The sequence below is a fragment of the Corapipo altera genome, unplaced genomic scaffold, assembly GCF_003945725.1.
Source record: "Corapipo altera isolate COAL_440 unplaced genomic scaffold, ASM394572v1 56, whole genome shotgun sequence".
In the NCBI taxonomy this organism is placed as follows: domain Eukaryota; kingdom Metazoa; phylum Chordata; class Aves; order Passeriformes; family Pipridae; genus Corapipo; species Corapipo altera.
The window spans coordinates 2728137-2742365 of NW_020884896.1; the positions used below are offsets into that span (position 1 = coordinate 2728137).

At 38.4% G+C, this 14229-nt stretch overlaps 2 protein-coding genes across 4 annotated transcripts in view; one reads left to right on the forward strand and one right to left on the reverse strand.

Moving 5' to 3' along the window:
• The window catches only part of LGI1 (leucine rich glioma inactivated 1), a 33522-nt gene that overhangs the window by 17124 nt on the left and 2169 nt on the right, over positions 1 to 14229 (reverse strand). The window contains exon 1 of one of the 3 annotated variants that reach the window (XM_027647951.1): positions 864 to 974. The exons of the other annotated variants lie outside the window; for them this stretch is intronic. The gene's annotated coding sequence lies outside the window, so the exon portion shown is untranslated. Of the gene's footprint in view, positions 1 to 863; positions 975 to 14229 lie in introns of those variants that run through there. 3 annotated transcript variants of the gene reach the window in all.
• LOC113949412 (protein FRA10AC1) overlaps positions 1328 to 14229 on the forward strand; it is a 37342-nt gene continuing 24440 nt past the window's right edge. Inside the window, exon 1 of the mRNA XM_027647953.1 lies at positions 1328 to 1577. Within this exon, the coding sequence (XP_027503754.1) occupies positions 1542 to 1577 (36 nt within the window). The 5' untranslated portion in view covers positions 1328 to 1541. The remainder of the gene's footprint in view (positions 1578 to 14229) is intronic.

Here is a 14229-nt window from a genome sequence, read left to right on the forward strand (position 1 = left end):
TTTGCTCTTAAGAAAATCTTCCCTGTCAGCAATCAGCAATTCTCCTGAAGCAGAACTGACTTCATCTAAGAATGACAGAAACCTATGTTATTTTTGAGCCCTTCCACCTTCTGTAAGAAAATGGTACAGAATTACAGTAACCAAAGCACTGAAATAATTATTAAGCAAATGTCAATGCCTTCCCCTGCATATAAAGGTTACTTCTTGCTCTGGAAATGATCTAATTGTATAACTGAGAAGGGAGCTGGATTTGTGGGACTTGCATAAGTAGGGTACACCATCTTCTCCCCTCCCAGATGTCCAATGGCACAGACTTGGTGAGGTAAGAACAGAAAATTCTCTAACTTTTTTTTCTGAAAGAGAAGAGGCCTGTTGTTGTTTGTTTGTTTATTCCTGGCAAAGCTACCCATTGCCATGGCAATATTTTGCCATTGATGGTGAAACCCCGTGTTTTATTTCCTTTGGCTCATTCACTGAAATCCACCATCAATTACCTAAGCATTTCTCTTTAGTTAATACTCTGACCACATTGCGAACCTCCTGAAAACTTTGCAGTGTAGCCTTTTTTTCAGTAACAAAAGCACATTCTGCAGCAGAGGAGTAACCTGACTCTGGTTTTGTCCATGCCGAGAACCGCCTGGGAGTTAGTTTTCTATTCCAAACTACATGCCAAAACAACCGCTTTTTCCAAAATTGCAAATGTTATGAATAACAGCTCCATCAAAAGACAGGCATAATTTTCCAGGGGCCTTTTCTGCCAAGCTCAGCATCTCATTTCTTGCCATGTGGTAGTTTAAAACCACATTGGTTTGTGGATTTCCAGTGGCACAGCTTCTCCCCAGCCCCAGCGACACTTGGCTCACCCTTTGCAATGCCATCGCTGTTTGTTTGCTGGCCAGTGGAGCAGGCAGTGGCCTGCTGTGCCCACGGACCAGCGCCTGGCTCTCGCTCTCTGCTTGTCTTTCCGGGTGTTTCAGGTATTGAGTAGGCATAATGGATTCAAAATTCATTTATTTTTCTTTCAGCAAGGTTCCAGCAGGGGGGATGAGGGAGTTGTGGATGCGTTCCTCGGTCTGCTTCCCATCACTTGACGTTCTGGCCGAAAAACCCGCACCTTGCGGTGCGGCGGAGGGGGCCGGCGGGCGGGCATGTTCCGGGACGGCCGGGGGGACCCCGGCTGAGGCCCGGCACGGGCCCTGCTCCGCCGCTCCTCCACGGCCCCGTATCCCGGCAACCCGGGGCTCGGGCGGCGCCCGCCGAGCCGCGGCCTCGGCCGAAGGGGCTGAGGGAGCGCCCCGGCCGCCCCTCACCGCCGGGGCCCCCGCGATGTCAGCCCTCGCCGCAACAAGGAAGGGTTCTCCCGGCCCCAAGCCGGGCGGCCCCGGTGCTTCTGCACGACTCTGCAGATACATTTCGCCTCTTCGGTGTCGAGCCAACTACGCCGTAGTGACCCATCGATCCCCACGCGGTGGCTCTCTACGTGGTATCAAACAGCTTGTTTCTTCCAGTGTATCCAAATGGTCTGATAACAACATTTTTTGATGATAATCAACCATCTAGTAACAAGCGTGGTGCAGGTATTTGACAATAAAAATTAAAGCTACTTTTGCTTGCTCTCACTAGAGGTATTCACCACCCACCACTGCCTGTGTTCCAGGCAGTGTTACCACAACTTCTGTGGCTTGGTTTCTAGAGCAAAAATATGCATTTATTATTATTAATATTTACTAAGCATACATTTTTAGCAAGTGTTCTCCAGTATCTCCAGTTCTCCAGTGGTTAAAATGTGAATACTTCTACACGTAAACCTGTTTGCTACAATATTTGAGGAAAGCAAACACAAATGTTCAGAACATAGAAGCAAAAATTATTTTAAAAAATATTTAATATTTTTGAGAGATAAACTCTGTTCCAATGACTATATTTGCATATTTGTATTAGACCAAATGTTTTTATTACCAACATACTACAAAATTTGAATAAGCTTCCTGTGGTTTCATGCTCAGTACATTTCCCTTTGCAGATAAATATACTGTTAGAGTTGTCCTTAATTTCATCCTGCTTTTAGAAAACTGTGTTGCCTTTTTTTCTGCTCAGGAGGAGCTGCCTGCACATATGTAGCCTAATCCAAAACCCACTGATGATGATAATGATGAGACTTTAGTGAATTTTACTGTGCTTGGTGTTCAGCCCATAATATTACACCACACAGATGGGCAATAGTCCGAATCACACCCAGTATTCAAGGATCTCCTAAAGAGCAAAACATTGTCATTGCTATGTTACCACTGTGTTTGGAGCAGAAGGATTTTGAGATCAAAGACTCCTACAAACATGAGTCTCAGTTTTTTGCTCTCTCAGTGCCACCCTTTTAACAAATTCTGTAGCAAATGGTAAATTTAAAGCAGCTGAGAATGAGGCTGTACTTTCAATAAACAAAACTAAGTCTTGTGAATTCTAAACAGTTCTGAAAAGACTATGCTTCCTGGTGGATCTGGCACCAAGAGCCATTGCCAGGAAGAGGCCTTCTGCAGGTTAGGCATAAAACTCTAGATGCATTTACAACAGTTCATTGCACAGATGAGCTATGGGAATGATCACAGGGCTGCCCAAAACTTTTTATTTGGAAAATTCTGCTGACTTTGCCCTATTCTGTCTATACAGGTTTGTGTTGTGGGTATCCTTCTTTATTATACCACCAGAGTTTCCCTAAAAGCAGGACAACCAGGCCAGTCCCTGCGCCAAAAAGCCGAGGAAATGGCTACTTAATTGCTGCCAGCTTTGGAGGAAAGAAAAACTTGGAGGGTGGTCTCCTTTCCCTTGCATAAAGTAGTCAGTTCACAGTTCACCATGGAGTTAGAAGTGATCACCTCTGATGTGAGTCAGGTCTTAGTTCTCATGGCCAAAACTGCATAGTGATGTAGAACACCTACTCCACTGAGCATATCCTGGTGAGTGTGAAGGGGTCTCCAGAACTGCTCGCTGGCTTAGGTACACCATAATTTGACTGATGACAAAAAGTATGTCAGACAAGATGTAGTGGTATCTGAATGATCTGTCTTTAAGAAAAGCAGATGCACAACGTATTTCATTCAAAGAGAAGCCAGGCAAAATTAATCTAAGTTTAGGTTTTATTTTGTTGCAACCAAGGACCTTCAACATCTTTATGATTCTTGATGTTTCATTTTCAATTGTAGGCTTTTAAATAATAGAAAATATTAGAAATTGCCTCAGAAGACACTTTAAAGACATGGGATTTCTACCCTTTGTGATTTTTGAAAGGCTCTCTCAGGCTGAGAGGGACCCTGGGAGAATACCTCATCCAACCTCCTGGGTAACCAAGAGGGATAAAGGCTAAGAAGCTAGATAGGAAGTATCCAAAATGTAATATATTTTGACATCACATGGCTTTTAAACCAGTGTCAAAAAATTTTAAAGACCTAATCCATCATCTTTGAACAGCTGATGGTGACAATACTGCTAATGTTAAGTGGGTTTACACATTCTGTGAGATGCCTGTTACATGCTGGTCTATCTTCCAGTGCAGGCAAATCAGTGTCATAACTTGGTAGCTTTACCTTATGTAAGTAAAGAAAAAGAACAAAACTATCAAACAGACAATCCCATTAACTGTCTTTCAGGTCAGATCATGGACATAATCTCTACTGGACTGGCCCTTCACCATGAGAACAAGTCTTATTGATCTGGTAATGTATTGACCCCCAGTTTCTCCTGGGGCTCTCTATTCCTGCTCTTTGAAATAAAATTGGACCACTATATAAATCCCAGAGCTGGGATTCCTCAGCTCTTCCCTAGATCCTGCATTCTGTTTCCCAGCAGACTGGGACCAGTTGCTTTCTCAGGTTTCGGAAAGGCTCCTGAACTCTGTTACAAAGCAGTGTGCTTTGTGGCACACAATCCAGTAGCATGAAGTTAACTGCTGTCCTGATTACCATCCACTTTTCTCTAGACCTAAACAAATCGTTCTTGCTTTGCTTCTGTTGTCTCTGTTTTGCCTTGAAAACCCTAACAATGGATATTTAGAGCTGGGGGGGAAATGAAAGACCAAACATACAAGCTCAAGAGCAAAGCAGAGCCCAATTCAAAGATGTGTGAAGCTGTGCTACTTCATGGTTCCCAGCACGAACTGAGACCACACCTAATACAGGGGGAAGTATAAGAAAAGAAACAATATAAAAGAATGCTAGGTTTCCACTTGGTGCACAAATCTGCATTTTTTCAATCTTTCAAGAAAACTTTCAAGAAGATTTGCCTGTAGTTGATTTATACTCAGGAAAGATCAACTTCTCACATATTGAAAATGGGGACACTTTTGAGACAGACAACATGCCCATCCACTTCAGTGGAACCAGCATCACATTCATCACATAGCATACATCCTACTGTGGCCTCTGTATGAACCTCTCAGGGAGGAAAAGTCTTGTTCAAATATGTAAGTTACTTTTTTGCCTTTCTCCCCCCTACATAGCTAGATGAGACATTAAAAACATGGTACTACTGAGAGAATCTATGCTTGATTTATAATTGGAAATGGTCTCATGACTTTTGAAGAAACAGGCGTGGTGATTTTAAGAATGTACTTCTGTGCAATGCTTTCCTTAATGGGATGGTTTCTCTCTTACCCACTCTTCCAAGTACTCTTGATTCCGCTCTCTTCCACAGCTCACTACTGGTGTTTCTGGCTCCAATGCTATTCTCTAAACTGGATTAAATAAATGATTTGGTAAAAGAACAAGAAAACAAATCAAACCCTAAACAAGCCCAAGTCTTTCAAAAAAAAAAAAATAAATTGCTAGAGCCAGAACCAGCAGCTGAAGTGGGCAGAGAGCACTGGTTTCATAGTTAGAAAAAATGTATAGGGAGCCACACTCTTGAGGGGCAGTTCCATGTTACAAATGCTCACAAACATTTAAATGAACCATAAAACAGAACTGGTGACAAAGTACCTCAGTCTGTACCAAAAATGGACAAAAAAGGAACGTCATAAAATGCCCTAGTATTTAGCTAGCATAGCTTAAAAGTGATTATCTGATCAGAGGACAGACTTTCAACAGGTGTATACAAACTGACACTTGATAATTATGATCTCTGCCGGGTCCTTGCACTATTTCTTAGTTTATTAGTTATTCATAGATTATTCATAGAAGGTATCCTTCATGCCTACAGAAGGAGGCATAAGAGGGATAGAAAATTCAGTCCAGTAGGAACCCTGTATCCAAAACAAAATGTCCCAGATTTTCTAGCATGAGCAAGTGCTTTCTACAGACCCAAAACAACATACTACTGTCACTGTAGCTAAATGCCATTTAATTGGCAGCTAGAAAAGTCTGTGATACATTTCTTCATGGAAAAATGTTTGAACTCTTCCAGTTTGTCAAGATGCTAATTAAAAACAGACGGCATGTTACAAAATCCTTTCTTTGACCTGTGCTATCTTACATGCCCTTCTGTACTTTTTTCATGGCATTGGCTCCCTGAAGAATTAACCTAATCTTTATAAACTTGTCTTTAGTTTTCCTTGTCATTTTGCAGACAGAAAAAAAGTAACAAAATATTATTTATTTAAATGTACATAGGAAATTTATTTGCAACATCGCAGAGACAACAGGCTTTTGAGGAGAGTCTTTACTTGCTACAAACACAAGGTTTTTACATACTGAATAATTCAAAATGAAAGAAATCTTAGTGCCACTGAAGTCATTGAAATAGTTCAAGTAAAAGCCTTGCTGGAGTGCCACTGACATAATAAATTGCACAATAAGAAGGACATGCCTCATCAAACACATATTATTGTTTCATCATTGCTAATCAAAATGCTTTACAAAGCAGGGATTTGGATCAGCACTGAAACATTTTCAGGGGTCGTTGGTAATAGCTCCATAAATATTTTACTGATGTTTTTATTGTTCTTAACAATGCAAGAAATTTGGAAAAATACCTTATTTCAGTAAGAGTTAATCCTTGCTGCCTCAAGCAAATGCCAGATCTGCCTGACACCCCACCCTACACCATGGCAGGCACACTGCCACTGCATAAGCCCAGCACAGATTCTCCATCAAATAAGATACTGCACCAAGCTGAAGTTCCCTTCTCCTTATCAGCCACATCCCCCAGCAGAGGAGACTCTGGAGGGCAGAAGAAGTCCATCACATCTGTTTGCTCATATGCCAACATGCTATTTACTCAGTACAGCTTTAAGAAAAGATGCTCTTTTGGCTGCTGGCCCTCTCCCTCTGCAGTGGGAGAACAAAACCAATACAGCATCTTTATCTAAGAACTGTCTGTAGTTTTAAATATAATTCTCATAGCAGAAGAGAAATACATGTTTTATTTATGATTGCTCAGAAGCTCAAGGATTTTCCCTACCTTGAGTATAGTAACATTCACATTTTGAGTTCAAAATGCTTCCTAATTATCACTTTTCTAAGATAACAATCCAAATACCATACAGCTTACTTTTTTTTTTAGACACCAATCACTTGTAGGCATCTGTAAGTTTCCACTGTTGCTGCCCTTGTGTTTAGGCAAGAGTCATTAAAACTGGAGGACCTAATTCCCAGCCTCAATATAAGGCATTAGTAAGAAGTAATAAACTCCTCAATGAAGCAATATAGCTCCCCAGCTAAATAAATGGCACACACTACTGATTAAACAAAGGCACATGTGGCATTTTTTCCTAAGAATTTTTTTAGAAGCAAATGGATAAACATATAAGAGAAAGAGAGAAGAGCGAAAAACCGGGAGTGGGAACTCAAGAGAACCGTTGAGGCATCACAGATTTTGGCCTCCAGACATGGAGAGGGGGTCTAGAGAAATGTCTCTAGAGAACTTCTCGGAGCAAGTATTGGCTGAAAAGAGCTTGGAGCTGCAAATAGTCTCCTGCTGTTCAATTTGCTCTTCATTCAGGGAAATGAAGGCTATACATTCTTTGCAAGTAGAGACTGAATCAAAGATACCTGATTCCATTAACAATTTATTTTCCTGAACAGAACAACTGGAAATAGTAACTTTTTAGATAACTGATCAGGTCAGGAGTAGTAATAATGCTGTATATTCTGATGCCCCTGCTTCTCCTCAGGGAGGCAGATGCCCCTTCACATACACATTATATATATTCAGATCTCTCTCAAGAGCTATATATAGCTTCTATTCACAGGCGAGCACCACAACCACTTATTCATTCTTTTCATGCTTTACCTGCTGTTTTCAAGGCTGCCCTGATGCTAAAAATAGCTTTGCATATTAGAGGAGGGTTGCTATAGATTCCAAATGAGTGATGTTCCAAAGACAGCTAAATCCCTCTTTGCCGAGGACATGGAGGATCCGTGTGGATGCAGCTGACGGGCAGCTGTGACCAGGGCTCTGATGCCCTTTCACAAAGACTCTCAGGCTCTGAAGTTGGGGTATATGTGTTGTTTTCAAGACTGCACTGAACTGCAAATCCATACAAATCATGGATGTCATCGCAAGTTGAAGGCTTTGTTTTTCATACTGTAGTGTTAGATCACAGTACAACAGTACCTTCATATATTAATGGCACATTAGCTTCTTTTTAACTAGGAAAACAATTTAATAGTCTGTTGTATGGGCATATTTTTCTGCAGGCATTGATGTCTTCAAGTAAGAAAATATCAAAATGCTTCAATAGTCTTCCTAGAGTAGAAAGGATGACAATTCATCATTTACTTGATTACTTTCAAGAAAGCAATGAAATGGCATTAAAAATTGTACTACAACAACTGCTATTGTTTTGAACTTCTGGCCGTGTGTCCTGTGACAATACTGACAAAGCTAATGTTAACTTTGGAGGGTACCTTCCTGTCTACAATTTAATGGATAGTGCAAGTGAAAAAATGCTTGTACATAACCTTCCAACTCATTTACTGCATAAAACAGTGAAGTCTGCAATAGTTAAGTGTCATTTGACTTAAGATTATTAACCCTTCATTTACAAAATTTGTCTAAGAAAAGGTTTGGAATCATAGGAAAGATTTTATTTTACCAAGTTTGGACATGTAGAAGTTTTGAGGACTCTTTCCAGAATATATTTATCTCTATATTCTGCAACTAAAGGCATCATAAAATGTTTTCCAGCTTTTAGAAATAATTTTTCTGTTAGGAGAATCTCACTGGTTGCATCCCTTCAGGAGAGTGAAGATTGGATTAGTGGAGATAAGCAAGTATCTGAATAAAACTTACTTTTCTTTCATAATGTAGTAAAATCCTTTCAAAGTATAACAATCTGATCTTGAATGTGAAGGTAAGATACATGAATTGAAGTGTAAGTTTCAAGAAATAATGGATGGCAAAATATTGACCATTAAAATAACTCCTGCGTAGAAATATGGGCGTTTCATTCCACAGTATACATTAGCTCCCAAACATGTAATAAAACAGGTTCATGTCTGTATACAGAATATCTTAAACTTCCTCAGCCACATTAAATTTTTTAAAAATTTAGTGCTTTTTAGAAAATTACAGTGAAAAGTTGAAACTCAACAGAAAAGCATATGATAAATATTATGCTTCAGGAGATCTGTATTAGAAGCTGAATTCAATGTTCCATCTCGAAAGACCAATTTTTCTAGCTCTTAAAACTTGTGGTTGGATTATGACCACATCTAAGATAAATGAGGTAGTTAGAATAGTATTTTCCTGTTGTTAACAGACTCATATTATAGAAACCTGCCAAATACCAACCCTGTTAAGGCTGAGGTTCAAATAAAAGTTGTACAGGGAAAGAGCGGCATGGATTTACTAAAGATTGTTAAAATATATTAAACCAGATCCTAACATAACTTTAAATAACACAATCCATCTTTTAAGAATGGTGTATTTGAGGCCAGTGTAATGCAAACTTGTGAGAAGATGTAATGAAATGCTAAAGGAAATGTTTTTTCACTCAAATCCCTCTTCACATCCTGACCCTTATCTTCATGTGGTTATGTTTTATTTCCACTCAAGAAAGGCAGTCATCTACATATGAAACTGTTAATGTTTTGACTTGCAAATTGAATGTGGCTTCAGCAAGCAGCATGAACTCCCCCAGGGTGCAAGCAGGAATATTTCTTTTTACTTGCCATAGATACTTTCCTCGGTGGTTTTTTTGAGTCTGCCATTTTCACTTCTAGAGTTGTGGGTATTGCACAGCTCAGTGTTGCTGGCTATGTAACAAAACTTGATATTTGTAACTAAGTTAGACTAATTACTCCCATTTAAAATAGTTATCTTTCCCATTCCACTTAGGTGCCATGGAATGAATAGTATCCTGGCAATACTTTCAATAGAAAGGTTGATAGTATTTCAGTACTTTATGTGTGAATGATATTGCTGATTAAATAACACAAAATTGTATTTAATTTGAAATATAATCTCTATTATTTCCAAAACCCGGCAATCAGTAGTATACTTTTACTAATAAAAGGTTAGTTCTAGCAGAATGGCTAATGGTATTATTAATTAAATGAGGTCTCACAGCAGTACTCTAAAAGTATGTTCATTAAAAACTGTGAAATAGGAGTTTTTAACTGATTCATCCTACTTCACTGCTCAGAGCAGCCTCTTTATATCCCTGTACCCTTGAGTTTCCATTGAAGGATCAGCTACTGATCACCTCAACATAGATGCTGTCAGCTTGCAGCTACTGTACTACTTTACTAAGTAATCCTACTGATATAATAAGATGAAGTGACTGCCATCATTACATCATATTATGCTCTTATACCTTATTTTTTAAAATTTGTCTGTGAGATTCCAAACAATTGACTACACCACGGTATACTGCAAATAACCTCTGACATACTTTCTTAGCTTTAGGTGGAAAACACTGTGATGAACACGTCTGACCAGGTGCATAATACAGTTTGTAGGACTGGTCTTCTTGATTCCTGTATTAAGATCTCAACTTCTAAATTAAGAGGAAACATATCTCCAAAAAAACAGGTGTTTTCTGGAACATGTATGTAGGAATGAGACCTTATTTCTCTATTACACTTTCTCTTAGACTCAGACTTTGAAGCACCTTTCTTTTCCACGTTATACTGAATACTAGGTATATAAATTGTGCTTAACTGCTTCCATGATTCAGAAGATCATGATTTGTGGGTCACCCTTCTGTATAGAAGACTTTAGATTCCAAACATTCACTGTCAATGATTTGTACTTTTCCTCAATTCTCATAAGTGAATATTATGAATATAAATACATGGTAGACATTAGGCACAAAAATGCATGTCAGGAAACAAGAGAATGTTTATCGTTTCCACTATGGTTTAAATGTGCAATGGACTGTAATTTTGCTCACATATTCTTTTATTGCCACCAAAAAATCCATTGGGAAACAATATAATTTAAAGAAAACAAGTACATTGCTTGTTTGTCAGTTGTTTGGGGGTTTTTTATTTCCACATTACTATATTTTCCTTCTCTTGCTAACTATTGTCTATCATTTTTCATCTTATATAATAACTCTGATATCAAACTGGAAAAGATTTCCCTTTTTCTTGTATTTATGTAATTGAATGCCATCAGTCACTTCCACCATAGAAGATCTAGACATAAAAGTAAGATTAAGCATTCTTTGCTCTCTTAGGAAATTGTTCATACTTCAGGGAATTTAAGCATAATGAACTTCTAAAATCTCCTCAAAGGAAAACTGGAACATGGTGAAGGAGTTAGTTTCTGTATTCCACCTATTTCAATGCAGGTTGATAAAACTAAGAAGTAGTATTTTGTATATTTTGGTAATTACTTTTTAATTAAATTCCTGACAGGCTGAAGTCACTACCCTTGTTTATGCATGCCTACATAATAATCTTTTATTGAGCTTTGTTCTCAGCACAGCTGCCAGACTGTAAGCTCTGGAGACCAAAATTACCTGCCACACAACAAATGTGGCACTAGCAGTGACAATTAAAGGACACTAGACAGAAGTCTACATAATATATCTCTAGAGGATTTATCAAGTAACATTCTTTCCATTTTGCAAAAATAATCCCAAACTTTAGAAATAACATGGAAGGTTGCTTCCAAGAACCGTTTGTTTATGAAAGTCTGATTTATTATTTCCATAACTTAATCAGTCTTTACAGGAGCATACTAGTATTATTTACACTATACATCTTAATAAGGGCTCAAAGACAACTTAATTTTAATGATATTTTTTAAGTACACAGAAGTTTTAGGATCAAGGTTGATGCTCGAAGTGTTCCTTTAATTGCAACAAAATGAATGAATGAAACAATCTGGTTTTCAAGATATTATTATAAGACTCTTACATAACTCTGTAGTCATAGTCAAGAAAACTAAAATAGATGTTAGAAGTTAAAACAGTTATATTTCTTCTGTAGTGTATCTGTGATTCTTTAGCATGTTAAGAGTGGAAGTGATGCTACCATCAAATAAACTGTTGAGAAAGACTTAAACTACTTCAGTCCATAATAATGAAGATTAAGGCTGCTCCTCTGCAAACAATAACAAAAACACTTTTTGTGAATTGTGTGTAAAGTTGAAAGGCCTTATTTGTGTCGTAGGAGATGGAACAAATGGAGTAAGTCAGGTTAGGCTGTATTTTCTAACATTGTGGCCTAAACTGGGATTCTATTTACCAAACTGATCAGCTGAGAATAAGGGTGCAATTTCCTCATATTTGACTTCTTGGGAGATTTTCAGATGAACAGAAAGATTCAACTTCATTTTTAATAAAATCCTTTGATACTTGTTTTTATCCAAACAGCAGAATGAGCTTAATCTGGAATTTGAGATGTGGACTGTTCTCTTCTTGAGCTTTTCATTAATGTTTATAATACTAATTTCCAAACTCTGGTCTCAAAAAAAATGCTGTGTAGACAGACAACAGAACCAGGATCTTCAGTGCATTAGGTATTAAGTGGTTGTGGAGACCGGCAGTGATTTGTTCATCCCTGAAGTACAGGAGCCAGGAGTAACAAAGGTCCACAGGTCAAATTCTACCTCATATGGCCTTGTAAAATGCCATCATCTGTTGGCTCTCTGTGCAAAAGAACTATGTTTTTCAAATTGTTTTTCATATTGGAAGTCCTAGTGTTCTAGAAATTCTGTCCCCACACAATGTATCTGACATTGATATCCAATGATGTTTAACAGGAGTAATTAAGAGGAAAATGTCCACCAACAGCTGGAATTTAGGAAATCTGATACTCTTGTAATAGGATTAGATATCATATTACTATCTCTATTTTATCTTATTAACAACTGAAATGCAATACAATGATTTTCATTACTCATACAAAGGTCTGGGATTTTGGAACTAGGAAGGAAACTGTCGATAAATCAGATGCTGCTTTTCCAAAGGCACTTTTCTAACAATGATTACACACTGAAATGGTAACTGCAACTTCAAAATAGCACATAGCTGCACAGCTGATCTTGAAATAATGGACACAGCATGGGTTTGCCTCTGATTATTTTTTGTACCTGACTCTATACTGGAAATAACTTTAAACACAGAAGTGCTTTTCTTGAATAAATTACGTTATCAGCCAAACAAATAAAACTGCATTTGCCTTTTAGCACAGCAACATTGACATCTAGTGGCTAGTTAAGCTCCACATTTGATATTCTTTGTATGACAAAAAATTGTGGAACACGCTGTTTACTGAATTTGACAAAATAAACATGCATTGCAACAGCCTGTTCTCTCCACATAACCTCCAGATGATTACAAATGACTAGTCTTTTAATGACCAGTTTGGAGTGACCAGTACCATAAGCATGAGCCATTGTCCCTCCTATACAGCCCCACTTGTTTTCCCTGACTGTCAGGAAGTCTTAAGCTTGGGAGTCAGCTGCCTGACTGAAGCGTACACCTTCCTCAGGGCTTGTTGGGAGGCACAGTGCAGCCCTGAACTTGTACCTGGGTACATCTAAATGAAAAACTACACTTATTGAATGTGATGGCACATACTGGCATATGGGAATGTCCATTTTTAGTTTTACTTGCTTTTCTACGAATTACTAGGGGGCTTCAGATAGGAGGAGATAAAAATCAGGAACATGACAGATGCTGAGGTACTGTTTGCACTGTGAAGACACGAAAATAAATGATTTGGCAACTTACTTCATAGACATGTAGAAGATAGGAAGGTGCCAATATCAAATAATTTTAGAAAGTCTAATTTCCTCACTTGTCAACAAAATAACTGACTTAATGGAGAAAAAAGGAAAGATTAGACAGGACAGGTCGCAGTTTTACTAGCCTTCTTGATCGTTCCACATTACTGTCTCATAATCAAACTCAAATGTAGTCGGGTATGTCCCCTGCAAACAGCTCTTAAAATGGATGTGCTTGACTGCCTTGTCCTTGTTCTCTATACCAGTGGTAGCTGCCTCTTCAGGCCTGCTGGCAAAGCCTCCTGATTTATTTCATTAAAAACTGGACCAATGGTTTAATTGGTTAACCAAACTAACTTTGATTCAACAAATCAGAAGCTGTTGAGTTCAAACAACTTTATCAGAAGATCTTCTGCAGGAAGGCTGATGTACTTCTTCCTGGCTAAACACTGTTAAGGACTAAACAGCTATACTTTTTGTTTCTTAGAAATTTATAGAGAAATCTGAGTCTGAAGAAGAGCAACAGAACATAAGAGTTCTCTAAAATGTAACCAATATAGAAAGGCTAAAGTACTTTCTTAGGCTGCAAAGAGGGAAGGCTGTGGGCATATGTGTTTCCAATTTTTAAAGTTGTTATTCAAATGATGATCAATTCTTGCCTCCTGTATCAACTAGTGAAGGGCATTAAGAAATTATCTCAAGTAGCAACAAAGAAGATTTTTCTTAGATAGTAGGAAAAAATCCTTTATACCTAAGAGGTTAATAGATTAAGCTATTTATGCTGTGAACTTTCCTATACTGGAAGCTTTCAGGAACAGCTCAGTAAGTATGCTGGTATTCTTTGAATTCTGCATCTCTGTCATGTATGTACCATATCTGACTTAAGCTTTTTGGATACACTAGGTCTCACACTTCGCTCATTCTAGATTTAGGGCAGGACTAAAGTAAAAACTACAGTGATGTCTCCTTTGTGAACCATGAAGTTCAGGGCTACTGTAATTTAAGATGATTGTGTCACACTACTGCTAAGTGATCTAATAGAGAGCTGCTGCTGAAAGGGCAACTCTTTTCTCATCTCCTCCTTCACTACTGTCCCATCCCTCCATCCTAACCTTTTTT